General features: G+C 46.8%; 1 protein-coding gene across 3 annotated transcripts; it reads left to right on the forward strand.

Moving 5' to 3' along the window:
• The first annotated feature begins 422 nt into the window (after positions 1 to 422).
• Cad74A (cadherin 74A) lies at positions 423 to 18033 on the forward strand. Of its 3 annotated transcripts, none has more exons than XM_011155171.2 (14): positions 423 to 733; positions 6621 to 6924; positions 7176 to 7447; positions 7906 to 8070; positions 8284 to 8722; positions 9121 to 9362; positions 9700 to 10224; positions 10476 to 10828; positions 11215 to 11429; positions 11572 to 12131; positions 12288 to 12596; positions 12848 to 13142; positions 13769 to 15413; positions 17464 to 18033. In XM_011155171.2, the coding sequence occupies exons 2-14, from the start codon at positions 6627 to 6629 to the stop codon at positions 17672 to 17674; spliced, it is 5529 nt and encodes a 1842-aa protein (XP_011153473.2). In that variant the 5' UTR covers positions 423 to 733; positions 6621 to 6626; the 3' UTR covers positions 17675 to 18033. The 3 variants fall into 3 exon arrangements, with proteins under 3 accessions (XP_011153473.2, XP_025156652.1, XP_025156651.1); XM_025300867.1 differs by lacking the exon at positions 423 to 733 and adding an exon at positions 788 to 942; XM_025300866.1 differs by lacking the exon at positions 423 to 733 and adding an exon at positions 3498 to 3845.
• The last annotated feature ends 208 nt before the right edge of the window (positions 18034 to 18241 follow it).

An 18241-nucleotide genomic window follows, 5' to 3' on the forward strand; every position in this document is an offset into this window, starting at 1 on the left:
CTCTCTCTCTCCCTCTCTCTCTCTCTCGCTGCCGATCGCGATGCCGATCAAAGGCGAATCGTCTTAGCGAGTTACGTAGTCCTTTCGGGACCAAGTTGTCGACCCTTTGGAGCTGGCGGCCGAAGGTCAGGTCGTGAGGATCTCCAGGTCCGTTCGGCACCCCGATAGAGAGAGCGAGAGAGAGAGAGAGAGAGAGAGAAAGAGAGAGACGAGAAAAAAGACTCGCCCCTCGGGTCGTAGTGATCGGTGGGGCTTTAACCGGCACAGACTATAGGCTCTCCTTACTCCAAGGCGCTTCTCTCTGTCTCTCTCTCTCTCTCTCTCTCTCTCTTTCTCTTTCCATCTTTCTCTCTCCATACCTTCCACTCTCCCGTGGCGGAGGCCGCATACCTCCTTAGGATGCAGTGTAGACCTGTCCATTGGCTGGCAGACACCGGTTGGTTCTTTTCGGTCCGAAACGAACGACGGACGCCGATGTGAGGCCGCGACTCTCGAGAATCACAGTTCACCTCCGTTCGCTCCTCTTCGTCACCTCCGCGTCCTCTTAGTTACCTGTCCGCAGGTAGCCGCGTACCATGCGGATCCAGCGCGGTTTCGCGTGCTGCGCGTCCCAGTGAACACGTATACCGTCGTGTGCTGGCGGGAATATAACACGTGCGGTGCTGTGAGGACACGATGAGGTGATAACGTCGATTGTGCTTGCCAGCGCGAGATCTCGCAGCGACTTTGGAAGGTGAGTTTGCACGTGCGGCAGGTCGAGGCAGCATCTCATCGGTCATCGGCCTCATAGATGATAATTACCGAAAACGTTTACTTGGATACCTGCCCGCGCCGCCCTGCTCCGCGTGACGCAGAGTCTTTGTTCCCGACTGTGGTCTGTTCTGGTTTGTGCCGCGAGCTGTCGTGCGGGTGTTTTGGGAAACATCAAATGCTGACTCTGAGGTTCGTTAATCTTGGATAATCAATGAATCGGATTGTCGTGTCCTTCAATCTTCGCTTCAGTCGCTGTCGATCGCCTGGTCTTGAGAAGTCCTTCGAGAGGATCCTTCCGCCTTCAACGGCCCAAATTTCCGGATGATGTGCGGCTTCCGTGAGGTCGTCTTGTTTTTTGAAAGCAATCCGCGACTTGTCCCTTCGATTGAGTTTGTCCATCAGATTCTGCACAATTGTTAATTATTCAGGGTCTTCGTTGGTCTTGATTCGATTGTTGGGTCACCCTCGACGAGTGTCCGAAATCTATTCGCACGTCCGAAGGAATCTCACAGCGACGAGGAAAGTAGCAGGATCGGCTTCTGGAGTCGAGCGCGCGCGCTAATCGAGGAATCGAGGTCGTCGATTGAGGATATCGTCTCGTCGGCGATTTCCTGGCGCAACGGTATCACCGCGCTTCTCCTTTTGTCCGGTGCCCGTGGAACGGTGACACGAGGACGACGTTAGAACCAGTCGGAGTCGCTATCCGCTTTCAAGTCTACCTACGCTTTGCGCACAAATTGCAAGTTCAAAAAGACTGCAATCACGAACAATGTCGGCAGGACGTGGAATCGCTCGATTCTTGCGTCCTCCAACACCATTTCGACGTGTTATCGTCACGCGTCCTCGCGTCGACTGACCCTCCTCCGGGATTTCTGAAAGCCGACGAGCCCCCCAAAATTTCTGCGGATTGTCGAATAACACTCGTAAGCTCGACGTAGTCATGCAGGTCTGGCCGAATCGCCGTGGTCCTTTTCGTCATTCCGCGGGAGGAAACCAGTTTCGACCGGTGGATTTGCGAGTCAGCGAAGTCCTGGTTACAAGGAACCGGTGTCAAGTTCGCGAAACAGGAAAAGATGCGTGGGTGTCGATTTTCTGACCGCGCTCTTCTCGTGGCTCCGATCGTGGCGCGATTTCCGCCTATTAAGAAGACGCAGGATTGCCGAAATTGCTACTGAAAGAATGGGTGAAGAATGGGTCAAATTGCGAACCGTGTGCTAACGCGGAAGTGATGCCACTTCCTTTCTCTCTCTCTCTCTCTCTCTCTCTCTCTCTCTCTCTCTTTCTCTCTCTGTGTGACGACAGCAAAAGGACACTCGCGATAACGTTTCGACCGCAATTTACGATTTTGCTCGCGCGAGACGTCGCGTAGTCGCGACTCACATTGAAATCGCCGAGCTGGAAAATTTATACGATGCTGACTCTGCTATTCTTTCCTGCCGATGCCGTTTTTTTCCTCCGCGAAGGATCCCGGTTTACGAAAACCCGCGGTGATGAGGGAACGTCCCGCTGATCGGCAAGTTATGTATTTCGCAACAGGTGTCTTTTTCCGCGAAGCTGACTGATGAAAGTGAAGAGCCTCCCGCAAGAAGAAGATACGCGCTCAGCAGGATATTCCTTTTCTTCGTCATTCATCCTGGCATCACTTGGTCACGCAGTGTCAGGATTCCAAGAGCGTAACGTAACGGCCGGCAGCCGAAGGAAGAGGGGTGTAACGGTTTTTTTCTTTCTCCCTCGCTCCTTCGCTCCCTCGGCCACTCGCCGCTTCCGTCTCTCTCAACCTGACGAGTTACTTGTCCCACTTGTACTCCTGCCTCTCCGTTCCCCCTTCCTTCTGGTTTGATGTGATCTTGGAGTCGTTTCTAGGATAGACCTGACGATTTTGAACCTGACACAGTAATTCGAGTAATTCCAGTTATCGGGTTACCTCGATGCACACGAAAAGTAGGATTCTCTAATAAATGAAGAACTACTTCTGCGACCCGCAGAGAATCGTGCATTATATGCAATTCTCGAGTTGAATTAAAAATATCGGATAGCGCGATGTAAAAGTTCGCTGCGACGAGACATGTATTATCAATTACTATTGTTATTCGCAGCTGCTTTTGCTGACGGACGTTGATCAATCTCGAATTATCACTGCGATTGTTGCCGCATCATCGACTTCAACAGATGGACTACACATAGCGCTTACCGGTATTCCATTAATTTAGGCACAGATTAAACAATAAATCGGTGGAGATAAGCGTGCCAATTAACGCGTTATTAATAAATAACAATAATTAATAGTAATTAATAATATTATCAACTACGACACACATCGATCAAAGGACCAAAGGACGCTTCTCTTCTCATTTGCATCGTGGCGCCGGTAACTCGTGCATCAAAATTCTGCGGTCAGACGATTGCGTACGCGACGGCGGATCCGTTAGGAAGTCCCGTTACGACAAATTGATCTGTCGTAGAACTTCGCTGGCGGCGGCTGCCCCGCCAGGTAAACGACGACAATTAGATATAGAGTAACACAAGGCGACGCGTTGCGCAACCGCGGCGATCTTTCGCAAGGATGCGTTTCCAAACGCTTGAGCGTAGCAGCGAGCCGCGTTTCTCTCCTTTCTCGCGCGCACGCCGCGGTCGGTGCCATCATCCAATCTCGCGGTATCATTTTATACTTGGCTGGCAGTAACGGTCGCTTCTGTTTAAGGTTCCCTACGTGTCGTAATCCACGCGGCGAACATCGTGCTCTCGCGGCGCATCGTCGCGTCACGGTTTCCACCCGCAGTTTTCCGCGTTGCTTTGAGCGCGAAGGAACGGGCGAAGCGAAGGCTCGCTTCGGGATAACGTGCGATCCCATTAACGCCGCACACATCGTTCGACATACTATAAGAATGCAAGGAGTTGCGGTTTGCGAAATTTTCGCGCGATGGAAGACTGGGTCGCGGCGGTCTTCGAATCCGCGCGAGCTGTCCCGTTCCACATTCGACAATTAAGGATAATTGCCTCGCGTGGAGGAATGTCGCTTTTGGAGGACTGTAACTGCGGGCTTCCACTTTCATCGTGAGAGGAGATCAGGCCCCGAGTAGAAACTGAATCTCGTGAGTGTCTCGCCACAAGGCAGTAAATTTGTGCTTAACGTTGTTGACCAGCCAGCAATCTAATTACATTCACTTCTTCTGGCAGCTATAAAAATAAGTTAGCTGACAGCTGTATAAAAGAAACTACAGCGTAGAGGTGAAAAAAATTATCGCCATGCTATAAAGTATAATTTACAACCAATCACTATTACGACTATAAGTATATAATAAATTTTAAATTAAACCTTAAAGACACCAAACTATAAGTTACACATAAGTAATGTTCTCATTTCTGCCTCTTGAAACAACGTTTCTGCGATTGCTTATCTAGCTTACACTAGCTAACAGCCAACTTCAAAACCAGGTCGGCCTGTTTTTGTATTTCTACACGTTATGAAAAAGCCGACTTGGTGAGCGCTGAAAAATGACGCAGCTGCCGCATGCGGAAGGAAATATTCTCGAAGACGGAAACGCGTCTTGGCGTAATCGGCATACGCATCGGACGATGATTATCCGAATCTGCCTACAATCTACATCGACATCCGCGCGAGCTTCCAGTGAGAACCCGAAGAGAACTCTCGCGGCGAGCGTAGGCCTCAGCCAACACAGACACGTGCCCGCAATCATCAGGCAGCGTCTTCGCATCCTTTCGGAGCGCTCTGCCACATGCACTATTATGCGCTCACTCGTGCGTGCTCGTTCGCGTGTCGTATCCTCGCTGCAGGAGATTGCATTCTGCATCGCGCGTAACACGCGCTTCCTCCCGGTGCATAATGAGCCTTCTTCTTCGCGAGCTGTGCTCTCGGCTCTTGCTCGGTGCGAGCGAAGAGGGAGATCCGGCCGCGGGTATCAGTGACCGTAAATTTCCTCCCTCCGCCCGATTAATAATTACATCTGCCGAGGACAATCCTTCCTGATCCGCCGTGGCCGGCGGGGAACGCGGAAGTCGAGGTCGTTCTGCACGCACGAAGGCGTCGAGGAAATGCAGGGCCATTACCCCACGCTATGTCATTGTTGCTCTCGACGACGTCGCTCGCTCCTTCCTGGTGCCGGTGACGCTGGATCGCCTTATCTCGCCGGGAGATAATAACGATAAGACCCCGCCGATGTTGTTCCCCGGCGGATGCCGCGTGGGAACGTTAATCAGGGGGAACGAGCGGTCATGTGCGCGCTGCGCTCGTGTCTGCGTCAATGTCACAACCCCCGGCTGAGCGGGGGTTTCTTCAGCCGTCTGTGTCGCACAGATACTTTCGATTGCGCTTTGAAGATTGAGGATTTCGAGATTTTCAATGAGCATTCCCTTCAAGTTGAACTTGAGGTAATTCTGTTGCTTTCTTCAGCTTGTTTCTGCTGAGAAAAACGACTGCTCAGTTTATTATTCTTCTGTTATAAGTAATGGTTATCTTTGATGACAAAGGATTTTTTTCCTGGTAGTAATTTTGGAAAATATACTCTTCAGAAATTTTAAGGAAGCTCATCATTGCATATTCGAGAGAAGAATTCATTTTCTTTTCAAGAATATTATAAAACTTACACTCTATATAGCAAAAGAGTAAAGTTTTGTTTTAATATTCTTATTCTTTAATCGAGTACTTTTTATTGAAATATTAAATTTAGGATTCAGAAGTCAGAAAAGATTTAGAATGTACTTCGAGTAAATTTAATACTTACGATGAATTTACGATAGATATATAAACTGATGAAGTACCTGAAACGAGTAATCTTTATATGACTTTTCTCCCAATGTAAATTTGCTTAATTAAAGAGTTCACGGTTACGACATAACAATTGTACCATAGACACTCGTAAAGTAGTAAATAGACACGACGTAGAACTAATTAATTTTCTTTCACGAGCTCGTCCATGACTTCCTGCCGGGCACGCCGCGTTGTGAGAACGCCGCGCTTTTCCGACGTTTCTCGCGGCTTAGTCGTGCGATTCGATTTGGTCACGTCGCCGAGTCGTTCTCACATATAGATTGGCAGACTCCTGCGAACGAAATGGAGCGCCAGAAATGGAGTCCGATTTCTAACGGCGTTTCACTCGGCGGAAAATTCGCATTCTGACGCCGACCGGCTGGCCGGCGCAGCCGGTCGATTGCGGAGGCTGCGGAGTACCGGTCGTGGTTCACCTGGACGCCGGACTTCTCTTACAGAGCGACTAAAAGGAACGCGTTAGAAGGTAGATAGTCGCGTTTGAGCGGAGCGGTTGGAGCGACTCCGAACCTCTCGTTGTATCCTGCTCACGCGATCGCTATTTCCTATCCCGATCACGCTCGTCTGTACTGATCGTACGTCGGCTGTAGCTTTTCGAGTAATGGTTCGACGAACTTCTGCGTTGGGTTCGTTAACAGTCCTCATGGCGAGGTTCTCGATATAGACATTCTTTGATGACGGGTGTTTTTCCGCTTCGACAGTTCCGGCTTTTTTTCCGGTTGTATTTTCAGTTCTTTGTGCGGCGTTCAACCATAGGAAACAGTACACGATACTTATAAATTGCTTTTTATATCTCGGAGGGAGGATATATTCTTTTATTTTTCGAAGTATTCTATAATATTTTAATATGAGATAATTTTAGTTTGATTTTAGTTAGATATTAAATATATTTAAATAAAACTAACGTTTATTTTCTATAACTCTGTTATCTTTCTATTATCTATAATAATAATCAATTCTTAGAAATATGTCACTCTTTCTTCTTCTTTTGTCAATCCGTCCTTTTAATTGATTTGCTTTACTATTTCCTACTGCTATTCTCTAGCTACCAACTATTCGATAAAGCGCGAATCCACTTTAGGTGACGATGTGGACGATTCTATTGCTACTGGTCTCTACGTGGTCTTCGTCATGGGGTCAGGTGATAAACAGGGCGCCCCACTTCATACAAGGCGGAGACATGGCCAGGTTGGCCGTGTCGGAGGGTACACCACCTGGCGCTCCCGTTTACACTCTTCAGGGAGAAGATCCCGAAGGATCCAGACTGCATTACTCCATCAGCGGCGAGTATTTCACCGTAAACAGGGAGACCGGTGTGGTAATTTTGAGGAGAGCTCTGGACAGGGAAACGCAAGACCTCATCGAAGTCATCATCAGCATAACAGGTAAGTTTTCTGCAAGTATCTCCAGTTTACACACGCTTGATTTATGCTCGGTCATTAAATTTTCATCAAATACAGTTAATATACATACTTTTCATTTAACTGACATTTGAAAAAGAATCATAATGTGCTCTTCAAAAAATCGCACGAAAGAGAATCAGATTTGCTACGTACGTTTTCGGTTATGGAGTGCCTTCGATATCAATGCAGTACGAGTGAATTCGATTTCATGAGGACGAGTCCGCTCTTTTCAGACGAAGGTATCGCTGGTTCGGAACCCAACACGGTGTCTCTTCGTCGTGAGATCGCGGTGCTCGACGAGAATGACAATCCGCCTATGTACCATGGCCGACCGTATGCGGCCAGGGTGCCGGAGAGTGCCCACGTGGGTGGCTTGCTGCTTCCTGAAGGCACGATCACGATCACCGACCGGGACGGCGGCGTGAACGCCGACGTGCACGTGCAATGCGTCGCGTCGTCGCGTGATGACGACGTCTGCGAGGTCTTCGACATCTCCACGGAGAAGGTAATCGACTCATCAATATGGCAGACTGCAATTTGATTAACGGGAAATAAAAAAGAAAAGTCGATCATTAGGATGAAATTAAAAAATGGAGAATTAAATTGTATTATAGTCGTTTTTGAAGTCTGGAATTTCTTCCCAGGATTCTGCATTTCACATCGATGGTGTGTTCTTAAACTAAGAATTCTAGCACGTTGTAACTTCTGAGATTTCTCTTACTTTAGTTTATTTGAAGGTTTATTTGATGTCCCGTCTTTTATTTCAATTTAATGGTCCCGATTTTGCAAATTCTCTTGCCTTAGCTTGGCTGTATATTTTTTATAACTTGTCGATCTTGCATTTGAGAACTTTTCTTATTCGCAATTAAATTGCTAATGTAACGCAATGGGGTGTTCTTGTCTGTTAAAAGAAGAAAAAATAACTAACGAGATTGATATAGTGGCGATGAATGATACTTCCAGCTGGCCGAAGGCAGATACGACGTGCAGATCACGTTGGCGAAGCCGTTGGACTACGAGAGGAGGAATTCTTACTTGATCAATCTGCTGGCGGTCGACGGAGCCAGTGACCCGCTGAAGCGGCTACAGGCCCGAGCAACCGTTGCTGTCGATGTCCTCGATGTTCAGGTAAGTAGGTCTCGAACAAGTGGTCGCACGGGTGGCTTCACATTGGATAATAACGCCATTTGCGATCAAATTAGCGGGGAATCATCATTATTCAATCATTGCCTGTCAACGTGAACGCCGCCAAATGGGGCTGCCAAATGAGGCCGCCAAATCGTCGAGTCGATGACTCGTCGTAATGTTGTAATCTGTGTCACGCCGTTCTCCGTTGCGCAGGATCAGCCACCCGTTTTCCTGAATGCGCCCTACAGCGCGGCGCTTCCGGAGAACACCGCAGCTAGTCATACGGTCCTGATAGTGCGAGCGCGAGACGGTGACACCGGCGAGTCGAGGAATCTGTTGCTGACGTTGGAGGACGAGGACGCAGGCCACTTCGATCTTGTGGTGTCCCGCGATGGCGATGTCACGATCGGCCGGTTGGTCACGACCAACGTCTCCTTGGATCGTGAGGACCCTAGGATCCTGCAGAACGGCGGCATTTACACCTTCCAAGTCAAAGCGACCGAGCTGATCAACAACGAGATACCGGCCGATACCGCGACATCGGTCGTGACGATCGTAGTCACGGACGTGGACGACCTCGTGCCGGTTTTCAACGAGGATTACTTCAGCATCAGGATTTCCGAGGATATCGGAAAGGATACTCCGTTACCAGGTGGTTCAATCTATCAGAGCCGCGTTGTCCGCTTGTCTGTAAATTAATCTTGAACATTTTTTTTATTATATATATATTCTTTTTCATATTCTGAAGTCGAAAATTTTATTTCTAAAATTATTCGTCTTATTTTTGATTGTCTTTTTCTGAATAATTGTTTATAAGGTTGGGTCTTTTCTCAAGTCTAGATTCTCTATTTAATCTTATAGTTGAAAGTTAATTTTTTTGTAATTAAAATTTTACTCTTAATTCTGGTTTTTTTTTTTCTGAATAATCGTTCGCAAGATTCAGATCTTGGTAGAAATGGAGAATTCGCGATTCTCTACCTCCGCGCTATTGTCCGCGTTTCTTCTGCGATTCAAGGAGATCTTCCGTCTGACAACATCATGATTAAGCAGGTCTGAATATAATTGTGAGCGACGGTGATGTGGGCGACAATGCCAAGTATCTTCTGGCGTTGCGAGATGTGCCGAGGTATCCTGGAATTAGCAAGGCATTCACCGTCAGCCCCGAAGAGGCTCAGGGCCGAGTGCCGATTGTGATCAAGGCTAAGGACGTCAACGTTCTCGACTACGATGTGGACGACCCCGCGAAGAGGGAGCTCGAGTTTGAGGTTATCGCGATAGTGGCGAACAGAGTGGTTAGTTTAATAAACTCTGCACACTTCTCAATCAATTGCTCGCATAGATCTTTTCGTGAATTTTGCTGAATAATAAATATGAATAATTAGCGTAATGAAGAACCAACAAGCTGATTCTAAAATAGCGTTAGGAACCGAATTCCCTAATGCCACTGTTGCAATCAACATTATTATTTAAATTATACGTATAACTGTGTTAGAGAGATAATAATTACAAAAGTTCCATACAACCGTATGAAAGAAATAATAAATGATTAAGCAGAATTCTGATTTAGATTCCAAGTTGAATCAAATGCTTGAAAATCAAATAGTGAAGTGCACATGCTCTATGCTGCAGGTGGCCACCACTAGAGTGCACATCCAGCTGTTGGACGCCAACGACCACAGTCCCGAGTTCTCGCAGGCGGTGTATAAACTGTCGGTCCCTGAAGACGCAGAACCGGGCACTCGTTTCGGCGACGTTTACGCGAGGGATTACGACAGCGGCTCTTTCAGCAAGTTGACGTACACGCTGCGTGGTTTCGGTGCGGACAAGTTCAGCACCAACCCGCAGGTGGGTGGCATATCCGTGGCGAAAAAGCTGGACTACGAGACACAGAAGTCCTACTCCCTGACGATGGAGGCGAAGGACGGGGGCGGTCGAGTGTCCGCCGTTAATATTCTCATCGAGCTAGACGACGTCAACGACAACCAGCCGGTGTTCGAGCAGGCGGAGTACTCGAGGACAATTCGCGAAGGCGCTACCAGCTTTGACCCGCAGGTGTTTGTCAGGGCGACCGACGTCGACGGGCCGACTCAGGGAAACGGGAGAGTCACGTACTCGATCAGCAGACACAACAGCATGACGGACGACGTCTTCAAGGTGCGTAGCTGAAGTGTTCCTTCGCAGTTCCTTCAGTGAGGGTGGATGTGGTGAAGGTGAAATTTGGTTACTAATAAGATTATAGTGATGATTTTCTGATTTTATCCCCGTTTCTTTCAAATTATATTGTATCGTACTGTAAATATTTTGTAACGTACTTCGTTTGGATCTTGTTGTCTCTGCAGATAAAAAATAAACAGTTATTAAGGCCGTGTTGAGCTACGAACTAAATTATTTATTAAAACCTGCAGGTTAATCCGGACTCGGGTGAAGTAACCATGTCAAAGCCGGTTCGCTCCGGAGACACTGAGAGAGGCATTTACGAATTGGTGATCCGCGCGACGGACGCTGGTGTTCTGCCGTTGCACTCCGAGGCGAAGGTCCTCGTTCGCGTTGGGGTGCCGGGCAACCAGAAGCCTATCTTCCGAGGAAACTACAAGTCGAACTTGCCGGGTCCCAGTACTTATCGGGCGAGGCTCTTGGAGAACGCTGCTCCCGGAACGGAAGTCATTCGAGTGATCGCCAATGATCCCGACGGCAGGGACAATCTGTTGCAGTATTACATCGCTTCCGGGTCCAAGGATAACTTCGTCATTGACTCCAGGTACGGCATTAACCACCAGTTGATAAACCTTACGAGAAAATTATAATAGAATATGACAATAGACCTTTCCAACAATTTTTCGCGTGCTATCAATTCTTTGGAATTCTTCAAGTTATACTTGTCAAATTTGCAGGTAGAAATAAGATGAAACAAGGATCAATATATCAATAATTAAAAAAGTTTCTCCTGTATGATCAACAACTTGTTTTAATTCTTCAGGTTCTATTTTTAAAATTTGGCAGAGAAAATATATACAAAGATTTACATTTGGATGAGTAAAAAAATTTTTCGTCTGTCATCAATTTTTTAAATTCTTCAGCTTGTACTTTTCAGTAGTATGACAGAAGTATGACAGAATGAAGATGAATAAGTTCTTTTGCTCACAGCTCGGGCATCATAACTGTGTCGCCGGACGCTCGCTTGGACCTGGAAGCCGGCGGTGAGAAGTACGAGGTGATAGTGTACGCCGTTGATTCAGGCACACCCGTCAAGGAAACTGCTACCACCACCGTCACGGTGAACATCATAGACGTGAATAATAAGCCGCCGACTTTCAATGAGTCCACGTATCAGGTTTACGTGTCGGAACGTGCAGCCATTGGTGAGCGCAAACGAACTTGAGAAAATCAGCCGTCAGTAAAGTTACCAAATTCAGCTGACAAGTGCTGATTTTTAAATTGCCGTTTTCAAGTACTCGAGTACTTTTCAACGAAGGTGTTATATGACAACTTCTTCGCGATTAGATGAACCTGTGCTGAAGGTGGTGGCGACCGATCCTGACGCAGACGCCAATCTCGAGTATTCTCTGGTGGAACCGATACGGGCCGTCGACAAGACTGGCGTGGCCTTGAAGAGCACCGCTTCTTACGACTATAAGAGCGCTTTTCGCGTCAATTCCACGACCGGCCTAATAACCGTGAACCAAGTATTGGATTATCAAGTGGTTGCCGTCGTGATATTGACGGTGCAGGTGCGAGACCTGAATGCAGTCGTCGATAAGGATGAACAGGTGGCGAAGGTGGAGGTGACCATCTACATTCAGGCCTATAGCGACGACAATCCTACGTTCAATAATCCTGGATGGTCGGCGAACAATCCGACGATAAAAATTACGATTCCGGAGGAGCAGCCGTTGGGCACGACGCTGTTGATGCTGTCGGCGAAAGAACCGATAACCGGATATCCGATCCAAAGATTCGAGCTGGTGAGAGAGGACGACGACGAAGGCTACGTCAATGTAGGCGTTCAGAGCGGCAACGTGGTGTTGAACAGGAGATTGGATTATGAGGAACTGAACCAGAAGGTAACGAGATGTGTGTTGTGTGACGACAGAGAAATTCGGAGATTAAATCAAATATGTCTAAATTTTGATAAGATGATCATTATATTTCTGATTCTAATATCACAATTACTATTTTTATAACACCTTTAGAGATTATTCATGGCTGTTTGTTTCCAGTTTATTCGCTTCAAAGTGCGAGCGCTCGCCAGGGACTACGACATAACGCGAAAGATGTCGGAGGCCAACGTGATCGTCGAGATTCAGGATATCAATGACAACAGTCCGATCTTCGGTCAAAAGGACTATAAGATTTCCGTGTTGGAGTCGGCCAAGTCCTCGAAGGTCGTGCTGAATGTGGACGCGGTCGATATGGATAGCTCCAGCACTGAACAGGAGATCAAAAGGGGCTACGGCGAGGTGCGATACTCTCTGACTGGCGAGAATGCGAATCTCTTCGAGGTGGACCCCATATTGGGTAACATTCAGGTAAGATAAACATCTCTGAATGTTTTAATTCAGATTTTATGTTGCAATGTCTAACATTTGGGAGATTAGCAAATTTTCAAGGATATCCCAGAAACAATATGTCCAAGACATAATGAATAATTTAGTTCCTTTTAATACGAAAAATTAATACGTGATAATATAATAATTTGAAGTGCGAATAAAAGACACTTTTTAAATGTTCCTTCCATTTTCACGTTGTTAGAATGATTAACGAAATGAATATTCCACAGATCGCCACCAACACGACTCTCGACAGAGAGAGGCAGTCGGTCTTGCGTTTCTATGTCGTGGCCTCGGACATGCCGCAAGGCGGAGCCGAGCAGCGAAGCAGCCGAGTTTTAGTGACCGTCGACGTAATCGACGTCAATGACAACGAGCCCAGCTTCGAGCAGGAATTCTACACGGCGGTGATTCCCGAGAACGCGCCGATAGGAATCAGCGTGGTGAACATCACTGCTACCGATCCTGATGAAGGTGAAGGCGGGACGATTAATTACGAGATCATCGATGAGGGTGAAGCCAACGGTAGGTCGCGGGCGGATGAAGAACAGACAAGGCGTACCACAAGGGCGCCTATTATTTTTTACAAAAGAGATGTTAACTAAAATTAAATTAAATTAACACTAGATCCACCAATGAGAATAACGACTTATCTCTATTGGAAAAATCATAGCGACAGGATTTTGGAAAAATATATATAATTCAAGAGGAAATATTTATTTTTCATTTTAGTTTTATTCAATGTTAATTAAAAATATAAAATCCACTAGAATTCAGTGATTTCTACATGAAATTGATGATTGCTTTTTAAAAAGACTATTTAATTTTTTATAATGATGCATTTGGCGTTTCTAAAACGCCGCAAAATTGATTTATTTCTATGAGAAAGTAATTTATAAGGGAATAAGAATAATTATCAATTTCATATAAAAATTACTCAATCCTGGAATCACGCATTTTATATTTTTAATTGACACGGAGCAGAACTAAAAAAATCACTCGAAAGATATTCTAAATATTCTTCCTCTTGCATTACGTATTTTTCTCAAAATCTGTCATTTTATTGCTTTAATATATTTAGCGTCAAAACACACAAAACGCCTCGCAAAGTAATTCATAATGTGTTGCGTGACTGTTGTTATCTCTTTCAGGGCTGTTCAAAATTAACCACACAACTGGCGAAATTTACTCGGCACGAGCATTGACAGGCAAGGGGAGAACCGAGCCCTACAACATGCGAGTGCGGGCGGAAGACAATGGCGAGCCAGTCTTGTTCTCAGACGTGGATCTCACCCTGTACATCGGAGACGTGGTGAGCAACGACGGCGTGCCGCTGTTCATCCGACCGACGTTGGAAGAGGTGGCCTTCATCTCCGAGAACTCCACCGTCGGCAGCCCGGTGTTCCAAGTAGTAGCGTCCGATCCTGACGACCCGAATCTGCCGAACGGCAGGATCACCTTCCGCTTCCTGGAGGACGGCAACTTCGGTAAAGACGCGAGCGCCTTCAGGATCAACGGCGAGACTGGACTGATCAGCACTCGCAAGCTGCTCGATCGCGAGGCCAAGGACAGTTACACGCTGATCCTGGTGGCGCAGGACCTCGGCGATCCGCCGCAGCAGGCGACCAGGGTGCTGCAGGTGATCGTGAACGACATCGACGACCACAAACCGCATTTCAAGAGGAGCTTGGACAGTCCTCCGATCGAGCTGAGCGTGTTGGAGGAGACATCACTGGGCACGAAGGTCGGTGTAATCGAGGCGATCGACGAAGACATCGGCGAGAATGGGATGATCGATTACGAGATCGTGTACGGCAACGAGGCGGGGCTGTTCTCGGTTGAGCGGCTGGAGAACAACTCCGCCGTCATCAAGTCAAACGGCCGTCTCGACCGGGAAAGCGCGGAGTCGCACTTGCTGACCATCAAGTGCTTCAAGTATACCTCGAGACGTTCGGACATAGTTCCGAAACCGTACAATAGGCAGGACCCTTCGGAGAGGCAGGTCCTCGTCAGGGTGTTGGACATTGACGACAATAAGCCGCGCTTTAAGAAAGACAACGTGACCTTGGGAGTTCGCTTGAACGTGCTCATCGACACCAGCTTGATCACCCTAGAGGCTGACGACGCCGACTCCAGCGCGTTGCCCATCAACTACAACATGAGCAAAGTCTCTTTCATGTCCTTGGTGGACTCGTCCATGTCTCAGAAGGAGATCCCGTCGCAGTTGTCCTTGAACGCGCGCACCGGCGAACTCCGGACGACCGGCTCGATGGCGGGCTACGCGGACGGCTTCATGGAGATGATCGTGTCGGCGAACAACTCGGCGACGCCTGGCCGGGAGACCAATATCACTGTGAGGATCTTCCTGCTACGCGACCGCGACATGCTGAAGTTCGTGTTCTCGAAGCCGCCGGTCGAAGTCAGGAAGACTCTGGAGGACTTCGAGAGGGCGGTCCAGCAGGCGCTGTCTCTTCCCATCAGCGTCAACGTCTACGACACGCAGTTTTACTCCAAGGAGGACAACTCCCTGGACTTCTCGTCCACCAGCTCGTGCTTCCAGATGGTCGGCAAGGAGTCCTACGACCTGGACGAGATGAGAGCCTTGTTGACCGATCCGAAGAATGAGGAGCTGAAAAAGGTTTACAGCGCTTATCATGTGGAGAAGGTGCAGCATTGCGCGGCTTTGGTAGCGCGCGCTGACGCCTCCATGACGCAGATGTGGGTCTTGGCGATCGCGGTCCTCGTTGGAGTCGCCACCATCGTCTCCAGCTGCGCGCTATGCTGCATGCATGCCAAGTAAGTGATGGATCCGCTTGTGCGCGCACGTTCAATCAAGTAATTTTTATAATTTTTCGTACAAACGCAATTTGCACATATATGCAAACGATAGCAAATCGGTAAAACACCTGGATGTGTATCAAGATTTATGATATATTAGGTGTGTGAATTAATTCGGTCCGTTTTTTTTTCCAAAAAAAGACTTTAGTATGAAAAAACATGAAAAAGTACACTAATCAAAGTATTTGCCATCGCTTGCTATTATTTTTTCCCATCTGTCTAGCATTTGTTGCATTCCGTGAAGGAAAACGGCTCGTCCTTCGAAGCGATCCATTCATCGAGCCATTTCTCTCTCTTTCTTCATAATTGTTGAAGTGCTGGTCCGAAAGCCTGTGTACCATCGATCTGAACAAGTGATAATCGGATGGAGCAATGTCTGGTGATACGGCGGGTGAGGTAAAACGTCCCAGCCAAGTGCTTCCAAGGTGGCCTTCACAATCTTTCCAACATGTAGCCAAGCGTTATCGTGGAAGATCACCTTGTCATGTCTCTTTGCATATTCCGGCCGCTTATTCCTCAATGCGTTGTTTAAACGGATCAATTGTTGTTGGTGAAGTTCGGCAGTGATGGTTTGGCTCTGTTTTAATAGTTCATGATACACTATACCCTTCTGGTCCCACCATATACAGAGCATTATTTTCTTGCCGTGAATATTCCGCTTTGGTGTCGATGTGGATGGTTTTCCTGGGTCGCTAATGGATTTCCTTCGTTTGGGATTATCGAAATATATCCACTTTTCGTCTCCAGTCACAATACGATGCAAAAAACCTTTTCTTTTTTGCCTGGCAAGCAAGATTCCAGACATGGCTTTTCGCCTCTCGATGTCTCTTTCTTTCAGTTCGTATGGCATCCATCTTCCTTCTTTGTAAATCTTTCCCATGGCTGCCAAACGCACAGAAATTGTTGATCGGTCAACATTCCACAATTGCGCGAGCTCATGTTGCGATTGACATGGATCTTCATGGATTATAGCGCCTGCAATTCCTCGTCCTCGAACTTCGGCTCTTCTTCGGCTGACCTGGACGAGGTTTGTCACCGACACTGAAATCATCACTTTTGAAACGTCGAAACCATTCTCTGCATGATTTATCGGTGGGAGCACTTTCACCATAAGCTTCTACGAGCATTCGATGAGCTTCAGCGGCTGTTTTCTTCAAATGAAAACAGAAAATGAAAACTTCCCGGAAATGATGCTTTTTTGGCTCGAATTTCGACATTTTCGAATCAGATAAACACGATGTTATTGTTACAAGCCCAAACGTTTATCAACTTAATATTATTGCCAGATATCAAAACTAAAAAATGAAGCCTTTTGCAGACATTAGAGATTAGAAAATTACATAGTACAGCAATTGATCGCCAGATGAACCGAATTAATTCACACATCTAATAACAGCAAATTGAATCATTACATAATGAAATAGCGACAAGTGAAATCATTCTACAGATTGATCCATTTTGAATACTCACCTAGAATACCTCGAAAGGAGTGCATTATTTGAGATGTTTCTGATAAAGTTTGATTTTAAGAAGGCAATAGTAACCTTGTTCGAACTTTCGTTTGAGACATTTTTTCAAACAATGCGTTTCTCCTGCGCTTTTATTTTATTTTAGGATGGGTATTTGGAATGAATCACCTTGTATAATTTGTTGATATAACGATAAGTGAAGGTATAAAATGATTTCATTCTTTGGGAATATGATGTATTCTTTTTATTTGTCAACTCTTTAGCATTTGATTTGTAATTTCATTACAAGTAGATTACAAAACACAGTTGACTTTGTTTTTCGTGTGGCAGTTCATGGCATTTATCTCTGCTCTCTTGTTACTTCGCTGATAACTTGTAATAATTTTTTCCTCTTCGTCACTTAAAACGCGCTCGGCAGTGAGCGCGGTAAGGTCGCCGGCGCGCTCGAGACCCACTTTTTCACGATACCGGCCACGCAGATGTCATTTAGAAAGGAGGTCGGAACGAAAATGTTGCAAGATGTGTGTTTCTCTTTACAGGTATAAACGGCAAGTAAAGCACGCGCGTTTGCGCGATCAACCGCGACCGCCTCTCAGTTATGTGTCTTCCGGCCCAGCTATGGTCAGTGCTGGGTCTCACACGACGCTGGGCCCCGGTACAATGGTGACACTGGGCCCACACGAAGGCCCGTACGAATGGGGGGCCGAGACGACGCTCTATCATCCAAGCACGTTGGGCTCGAGAACGTAAAACATAGAGAGATCAGCACTAACATGAGCCACATCGACTTTCCTCTAGCAGAAATTTACTTGTAAAGCTGACAAAAATATTTAACGACTAAATCCATTTCTTCAATGTCACATTGAGCGATGGACATTGACTCGAAGCAGATTCTTCTGTGGGAAAGAGTTTGTTTTCTACTGTTGAATCAGTGCCTACATTCACGGGATTTCAAAAAAGGCAACTGCGTGCAGTCGAAGCTTTTATTGGAGAAAGAGAGAGAAGGAGAATTAGTACTTTCAGTATCCAGTAGTAGAAAACAAACCTACAGACTTACCTAGGATCTAGTTCGCTTGTGGCTTCCCGAGAGATTTGCCTGTCAGAGACAACGAGAAGAAGCGAAATTCTGTCGAGGAAAAATTAGCTGGAAACTTCCTGAGAAGTGACGCCTCGACAGACTTCTCTTTGAACACTGTGTTTAGGAGCCCAGTGAGTCTCGAAGACAACCAGTGCTCTCTGATACTAAGACGTTGCATCGGCGGATGCAGAACACTGTTAATTTATAAACTTGCAGTTGCAAGACGAAGCGAATCGATG

The sequence above is a fragment of the Harpegnathos saltator genome, unplaced genomic scaffold (genome assembly GCF_003227715.2).
Source record: "Harpegnathos saltator strain DR-91 unplaced genomic scaffold, Hsal_v8.6 scaffold39, whole genome shotgun sequence".
Classification (NCBI taxonomy): domain Eukaryota; kingdom Metazoa; phylum Arthropoda; class Insecta; order Hymenoptera; family Formicidae; genus Harpegnathos; species Harpegnathos saltator.

Bases quoted from the DNA above. Each gene is read 5' to 3' on its own strand.
- Cad74A (XM_011155171.2), top strand. From the start codon at position 6,627: ATGTGGACGATTCTATTGCTACTGGTCTCTACGTGGTCTTCGTCATGG. The intron at 12,597-12,847 runs GTAAGATAAACA...AATATTCCACAG, and splicing joins CCATATTGGGTAACATTCAG to ATCGCCACCAACACGACTCT. The intron at 13,143-13,768 runs GTAGGTCGCGGG...TATCTCTTTCAG, and splicing joins CGATGAGGGTGAAGCCAACG to GGCTGTTCAAAATTAACCAC.